At 34.9% G+C, this 7,791-nt stretch overlaps 1 protein-coding gene across 2 annotated transcripts; it reads left to right on the top strand.

Annotated features, from left to right (window-relative positions):
- Window positions 1-333: 333 nt before the first annotated feature.
- On the top strand, window positions 334-7,130 carry LOC110653627 (cyclin-dependent kinase F-4). Of its 2 annotated transcripts, XM_021809348.2 has the most exons (19): window positions 334-562; window positions 1,548-1,808; window positions 1,879-1,930; window positions 2,023-2,589; window positions 2,677-2,755; window positions 2,854-2,922; window positions 2,998-3,087; window positions 3,197-3,335; window positions 3,725-3,827; window positions 3,935-3,987; window positions 4,070-4,136; window positions 4,242-4,350; window positions 4,594-4,659; window positions 4,857-4,925; window positions 5,017-5,083; window positions 5,194-5,304; window positions 5,675-5,706; window positions 6,340-6,421; window positions 6,732-7,130. In XM_021809348.2, the coding sequence occupies exons 4-19, from the start codon at window positions 2,582-2,584 to the stop codon at window positions 6,947-6,949; spliced, it is 1,362 nt and encodes a 453-aa protein (XP_021665040.2). In that variant the 5' UTR covers window positions 334-562; window positions 1,548-1,808; window positions 1,879-1,930; window positions 2,023-2,581; the 3' UTR covers window positions 6,950-7,130. The 2 variants fall into 2 exon arrangements, with proteins under 2 accessions (XP_021665040.2, XP_057991898.1); XM_058135915.1 differs by having other exon boundaries at window positions 1,548-1,930.
- The last annotated feature ends 661 nt before the right edge of the window (window positions 7,131-7,791 follow it).

The following is a 7,791-nucleotide window of genomic DNA, read 5'->3' as shown; positions in this document are numbered from 1 at the left end:
GGAAATGCTGTCTAAGGAGGTGGTACTTAAGTGAGACCATTGTGACTCCACCATCTTTCCTGGACATTACCTGGTACATTTTATATAATTCTAATGGATGATATTTCGCCTCACGCCCCACCCCCACAGTTATAAGTTATTATTACTTCAATTTGCGTTTAATGTGTGTGATTGAAAAACTATAAACAACTGCTAATAGCAAAAAGGAAAAACAAAAGTTGAAGTAAGTGCATGGACGGCCACGTGTTGGATTGGTTGGTCTCAGAGAAATTACAGAGTGGAAATTTACCAAGCCAAGCGTAACTTAAAAAGGATAGCCGAAGGAGGGACCTATTAATTAATATAAATAGGAGGCCCACCTTTGACATAGAAAATAGGGATTTCTTGGTACGCACGAGAATTAGAAGACACAGAAAAACAAATATATTTGCAGGCGCAATTAGGTCTCTCGCAAAGTTCAGAAGAAATTGAGGAAGAAAAAGCTGAGATTGAATCGAGAGAGAGAAGCTCTGGATTCTCCTTCCCGTCCTCAGCGACGGTTCATATGCCGGTTGGCTTTCAGGTCTTCTTTCTCTCTCTAATTCTCTATATTTGTTTTAATTCATCTATATATGTATGTTACTGTGCTTACTTGTTTTCTTTTCCCCCGATTTGGATTGAATTCTGTCAGATCAGATCTGATCTCCCTTGCTTGTCATACGGTGTTCGATTGGTTTGATTTTGATGTGCGGTGGGTGGTTTTCGTTTGTATTAGGATTAGGGGTTGATTTGATTTGACTTGATTGGACGATTTACTGCCGTTTGAATTAGGTTGTTTAATCAGATTTCTGTGATTAGTTGAAAGTTGATGACTTTTAGTTCGCACGGGATTGATTAGTAATTTAGTAGTTGGGATTTGATTTTTACCTAATTGGGTTTTTAGACAATCGTTTTAAAAACATAAAATGTTTTATAAATTAATTATTAGGGTCTAAAACATTCTGATTTTCATGGTCACTGCGTCTTCTTTTGCTTCTTCTTTATTATTATTATTATTATTATTATTATTATTATTATTATTATTATCGGTAGGATTTCTCATGCTGATCTGTGCATGTTAATTTGATGGTTGAAATTTTGTAATTTTTCCCCTTGTTATCAGATCTATTTATTGATTTCGAATAACCTTTATTTCATGATACCTTGCCTATGTGTGATTCTGTTTGTCCAACAACTTCTCAAGGCAATTTCTTTTTCAATTTATTACATTTTGCTTATCTGTCCAAAAAAGATGATGAATTTTTCTGTGGGTTGATGGTAGGATGGGGATGATGGAAAGATATGTTATAATGCTATTGGATTTAAGAAGTTGCATATTTGTTTTTTAATCCGAGTTTGTTGTCTCCTTTCCTTGTAATTATTTCAATATTAATTTTGTTTTTCCAATGGTTTTTGCTTGGCGGCTGATATCAGTTTGGGTAGACTGATTTGTGATATTATTAGATTATAATAGTTTCTGGTGATGTTTTACTACTGAAGCTCACTCACTGTTTTAATTTAAATAATAGGTTTTGCCGGATTTGGATATAGACAGCTTCATTTCCTTCAACAAGACATGGAGAAAGTGTGCTTCTGGTCAAATTGCTTCCAGTTTCGAGTTTTTTCATTTCAAGAAGTGCTCGACTGGCGGTTTCTTGTCCTTGGAGACTTTCTTTTGGTTTCCTTTGTTAATTGCACTTAGTGGTCAGTTTCTCTTTAATGAACAGAACAGGAGGCGTGATGCAAAATTTTTCTGACATAGGTGTTGGATCTTTAGTGCACTTGTTCAAGTAAGCAAGTTATCCTTTCTTTTTTGACAAATTTATGCCGTGACATTTCTAACAAATTATTGTGTTATAGTGCATTACTGATACAACATCCAGTCAAAGCTCTTGGCAACACGTCTTCTGGGGTACTGAATATATACCATATATCATCTTTTTTACTTCACTTGTTTCACTTTTTTTGTATAATTTTGCACTAAACTTTGTGATATTATTGCAGGGTTAAAGTCTGCAAGGAACCAATTGAAAGCTACTTAGGTAGTTATAGATAAGCCCTTTCTTACTTCAAATCTCTGCAGACTGTAGTTCTTAGAAAATGATTGCTCGCAATGGGTGCTGGTTTTGAGTGTCAAGATACAAGGTCACTGAACAATTTCTACATAGTGTAGATGAGGTAGCTTTTTATCGTGTTGTCAAACCCTTTAGCGACTGTCTTGAGCATAGGGATCCTTCCTGTTGGCTACAGCAATCATTCTGGTCGGTTCCTACTTCTGTGTTTGGTACCAATATGTTTCGCCGTCCTTGTTTTATCCTGTCCTCCATGCTTTCTGTCTATCTTGAAGTTGTGGCAATGATAATGAATGAGCCCATCCATCAAAATCATTCTGGTTTTGTTCTCTCAATTACCTTCACAGAAAATTAACTGGAGAGTTAGCTGGACCAAGGCAGGCTTGTATACTTTCTACTAGGGTTCATCTAGCTTAGATGTCATATAGCGTTTTTGAGACTTAATACTTTTCGTGAATAAAGGAGGAGCTTCTTTGTGTTCCACAAGGAGAATGGAGAGGTTAGCTGGATTTTCACATTACAGTTGCTTTGTTATCTTTGTAATAATTTTTTATTTCTTTATAAGCTTTTGTGGTTCCTTATATAGGTACAAGTTAATCAAGGAAGTTGGTGATGGAACATTTGGGAGCGTGTGGCGAGCGATTAATAAGCAATCTGGTGAAGTTGTAAGTGTTTTTACATTTTTCTTTTATGTAGTATAGTGCAACTATGAAGTTCATGGATTTTCTTGTTTCTAATCAAATGCTTCTTTAATCATGAACAGGTTGCGATTAAAAAGATGAAGAAAAAATATTATTCATGGGAAGAGTGTGTTAATCTGAGAGAAGTTAAGGTAATATTGCATATTTTGTATATCATGAACTTCACCATATATGTCTTGCCAAGGCTGGCTTTTTCCTTGCCACAGTCATTGCGGAGAATGAATCATCCAAATATTGTGAAACTCAAGGAAGTCATACGGGAAAATGGCATATTGTACTTTGTTTTTGAGTACATGGTAATTGCTTTTTTAACTTTTTTCATTTTTGATTCCTTGCTTATAAATTGAGCATGTATTTTATGTTATTATTTTTTTTTTTTCTAAACACATTATCTTTTCCTTACAGGAATGCAACCTTTATCAACTTATTAAGGACAGAGAAAAGCTATTATCAGAAGCTGAAGTCAGGAATTGGTGTTTCCAAGTGTTTCAAGGTCTTGCTTACATGCACCAGCGAGGATATTTTCACCGTGACTTGAAGCCAGGTAATTGCTGGTCTCTAGGTGTTGCAACTGGAATAAGGCTAAGGGTTGTTTTAACTGAATGCCCTGTGAAAGAAGTAAATCTATGGCTGGATGAGTTGAGTTTTTTTAACCAAAGTCAGATAAGTGACTGTTTTCTGAGCAAATTGTTTTTTGTTTGTGTAAGAAGCTGTTTGTTTGCTATGGTGGTTATGTCATGATATTCGTTTGCTTGTTTTATTAAATGCCATTAAGCAAGTGGGAATATTTTCTAGTAACAAATTGGTGATTAAATGCATTATGCTTTATTTTCAATTGGATTTGTTATTTATTCTTTGTATCATCTGCTCCGATTCTTTCCCTGTTGGCATGTGCTGCAATCCGAAGTTAATTACCTGCGCATATCTTTGCAGAGAACTTGTTGGTTACGAAGCATCAAATTAAAATCGCTGATTTTGGTCTTGCTCGAGAAATCAATTCACAACCACCCTATACGGAGTATGTCTCAACACGGTGGTATGTTATCATTTTTCTCTCTTTTTTTGAGAAGTATGCTGCTGTTGGATGGGTGGATACCCACATGTTATTGCTGCTTGCTGACCTCTTCTATGTGGACATGCCAGGTATCGGGCCCCAGAGGTGCTGCTTCAGTCATACCTATATGGTTCCAAAGTTGGTCAGTATCAGCTCTTAATGAGTTTATGTGTTAAGCTGGAAAAATGTAATTCAAATAATTACTTATTTTTCTTCACCTGCAGATATGTGGGCAATGGGTGCTATCATGGCTGAACTATTTTCTCTTCGTCCTCTTTTTCCTGGTACAAGGTAGTTTTCTGAATCCTGGTTGAAATTTGGTAATGACCTAAACAGTTGATAATTGCCCAACACAGTTTTTAGGGATTGAATATTTTTCATTTGTTATACGTGCAGTGAAGCAGATGAGATCTATAAAATATGCAATATAATAGGGAGTCCAACAGAGGACTCCTGGGCTGATGGCCTTAATCTTGCAAGTGCTATTAACTATCAATTCCCACAGGTTGGATTTATCTATTTCTCAATTCCCACAGGTTGTCTATTTCCTTTGCATGTGTCTGAGGTTACATGTTCACTACTGCTTCCATAAAACTGGAAATTACTGATAAAATTATTGTTTCTATGTTGCATACTTGGGAATTTTCTAGTCCTTGTTACTTGCTGCTAGGCATGTTGAACGTAAATTATATTTAGTGTACACACCTATAGTAGTTTTAAAATACACTTGTCTTATTTGACATTTCAGTCAGTTGGTGTCCACCTTTCTGCACTCATACCATCAGCAAGTGAGGATGCAATCAACCTTATCAAGGTTGGTGCCAGTTTCTAAATTCTGTGGTGGTGTTAATTTTTTCTCTTACATCTGCATCTAGACCTGACTAGGTAGACGTTATATTTTTACGTGCTAGTATATTGGGTAGGAAAATGTTCTTCTACTGGTTCCTTGCTGACTTGTCCTTTCTTGGTAACTCCTTTTTTTTTTATTTTTTTATTTTTTATAATATGCAGTTGCTTTGTTCTTGGGATCCATGCAAGAGGCCTACAGCCACAGAGGCACTTAAACATCCTTTTTTCCAGGTGGCATTTTACGGATAATATATAGTGCTCTGAAGTTTGTTAGTTATCATTTTTAATTACCCAATTTTAAAGTAATCTTTTGATGTGGCAGAGTTGCTTTTATTATGTTCCACCAACCCTTCGTTCCAGAGCACCTGTTTCTAGAACTCCTTCATCTGGTTTGTTTCTTACCTGTGCATTGAATGTTTCTCATAGATAAATTGCTAAAGTCTTCTTTTGAACAAAACATATTCTAACCTAATTTGTTTGATGTGGTGCTGCTGCACAGCTGGAACAAAGGCCACCTTGGAGCAGCAATATGCGCATCCAGTGGTATTGTCTAATTTAAAGGTCACTCAAAGTTTTCCATCTCCAAAGTTCAATGCTTGCTTGAGCACAGGTTGGTATGATATAATTGGCTTTTGAACTTGTAAGTTGTCTTGCATATTGAATCTAGTAATTTTTCATTTATGTATTTATGATATGTATGATGACTTGCATTTCTTTTTGCATTTTTGTACTAATGTGTATATTCTATATATGAGTTGTCAACAATGCTCTGAGCCTCTGACATTATTATAAATATATCAAAATTATTTTTTTGGATCTCGTTTTATGCATTTGCATACATATGGTTTTGTTCTAATGTTATTTAGTGCACCAAAAATTGAATGGGAAGCTAGTTTATGAACTAGTTGTCAAATGCATTTTAAAATGTAGGTTGGTTTGGAATGTAGTATTTAGATCCTTATATTATGCTAATCTTGCAGGTGTACAGCGTAAACTGGACCTGGTTAACCAGGTAAAAAAAATATTTTATTTGTATTGAATTGTTTATGACTATCAATTATTAATTTATTTTCTTTTTGAATGAAAAGTGAGAATTATGCTCAACATACTTCGAACTAGGTTTTAGGCCACTTTTACATCACACATGCTTTAACTATGTTATAGGAAGGTTGGGCAAGTTGGTAATCTGAGGAGTTCAGAATGTATGTAGTACACCCTTTTCGGGTAGCGCAGAAAATTGGCTGAGTAGTTTCTACATGTGTCAATAGTCACCTGCATATAATTTGATATAACTATCTTTTCATGGTGTAGCTGTTTTTGTATTTAATTTGTTAAACCTTCTTCTGATTGTTCCTTATTTGGATGTTTGTGTGCATCAAATCCCATAATTCCCCTATTCATGCAATCATTTTATGTTTCTTACAAGAGTAGAGCCTGGTCACAGCAGTTGCATTTAATGGCACCCAGTAGTGCGGACATACAGATAAAAAATCTAATTGGAAAATTTCCCTATTCTCTTGAGGCTCTAATGCATTTGTACAATTAACGTGGGGACAAAATTAGAGGTCACTGGTGGGAAAATCATAGTTGAATATATTGTGCATGACTGCAGTATTAGTAATTCTGAGTTGACTTTTTTATGAAGGACGCTAGTGGAAATGATAAAGCATTTAAGAGTACTACTAAACAACAGAAATATCGACCACCAGGAAGGAAGAAGAGCCCAAGTAAGTTTCTTGGTCTCCACATGATGCTTTGATATGTTTGAAATCTGTTGTACTTCTGCGCTAGAGACAGTTTGAATTGGTTGAAATACGTTGAAACTTCTGCTCTTGGCTTCCATATTATGTTTTGAATTGATTGAAATATGATATGACTTCTGCTCGAGTGCTAGTGAATCATGCTAAGTTATATAAGAACCATGGCAATCTATAATATTTTAATGTTGGTAAACGGCATTTTTTTTTTCCAAAGTCGAATTTGTAGTGGTATGCTCCAAAATTTGAAATTAACTTGAAAGGCAACATTGATTGGCAGCTGTGATTAACAAGGCCAGAGCTGCACGGGGGGTTACGGATGCAGCTGATAAGTTTGCAAGTATGACGATTGGTTCCCACGGGCAGATTGGGGCACAACCTAAGCCACCACCTATGAAAGCTGGAGTGCAGTGGACTGGTGAATCTGGTGACATGTTTCTCAGACCAACCCATCAATTTCAACCTAGCAGAACTTATACTAGGAAAGTTGTGGAATGACGTCTTTGGAGAGGACTACTTCAGGGGGCTCTTAGTAGGTGGTGCAATGTAGTACAATAATTAGAATTTCATGCTATGTTTGTGTGGTGTGGTGTTGATGTTATTAAAAAAAAAAAAAATTTTAAAAACCCCGATAAACGTGGTGCTTGGAGATCAATAAATAACTTTTGAAGTTGGTAGATTTGCTTCTTATATCAGGAATCAACATGAAAACGTTCTGCATGAATTCCGTTGCGATGTTTGTTTTGGTGCTGTTTTTCGGTTCTAGTATTGAATAGAGGAGGGCTTGTGAGAGTCCTCCCCCTGTATGCTGTGTAATCTCCGGAGGTTGGCCAATAACGAATTAAAGATTACAAATTAAAATTTGTTTTAAATTATTGAATTTCTTTTATATATTATTCAAATTGTCTAATTGTTGGATTTGTATTCCAATTGAATTTAATGGCGGTAATTTCTACAGCGACCTCTTTGGTTTCTATGAGGCTTGAAACATGTTTTAATATTAGTAATTAGAATAACAAAGTAATTAGCTTTTGCAATGTTATAGCTAGTTAAATTTGGGTGTTTAAGGGCTGACAAGGGTTTGTAAATCTTGTAACATCGGGATTAAATTTAGGTTTAGTCAATATTTTATTATAATTAATATTTTTATATGATTTAAAAAAAAAATTATTATTGAATTTTAATGCTAAATTAAAATATACTATATTGTTGAAAAGATAATAACATAAAAATAATTTAATAAAATAGATAATTTTATAAATTGATTTGTTTGATGGAATATATATATATATATATATATATATATATATACACACTGTTATCCTTGTAAAAGAATGTTA

This window comes from Hevea brasiliensis, chromosome 15 (genome assembly GCF_030052815.1).
Source record: "Hevea brasiliensis isolate MT/VB/25A 57/8 chromosome 15, ASM3005281v1, whole genome shotgun sequence".
Taxonomy (NCBI): Eukaryota; Viridiplantae; Streptophyta; class Magnoliopsida; order Malpighiales; family Euphorbiaceae; genus Hevea; species Hevea brasiliensis.
Note: the sequence above shows the minus strand (reverse complement) of the source record. Positions and strands in the feature narration are given on the sequence as shown.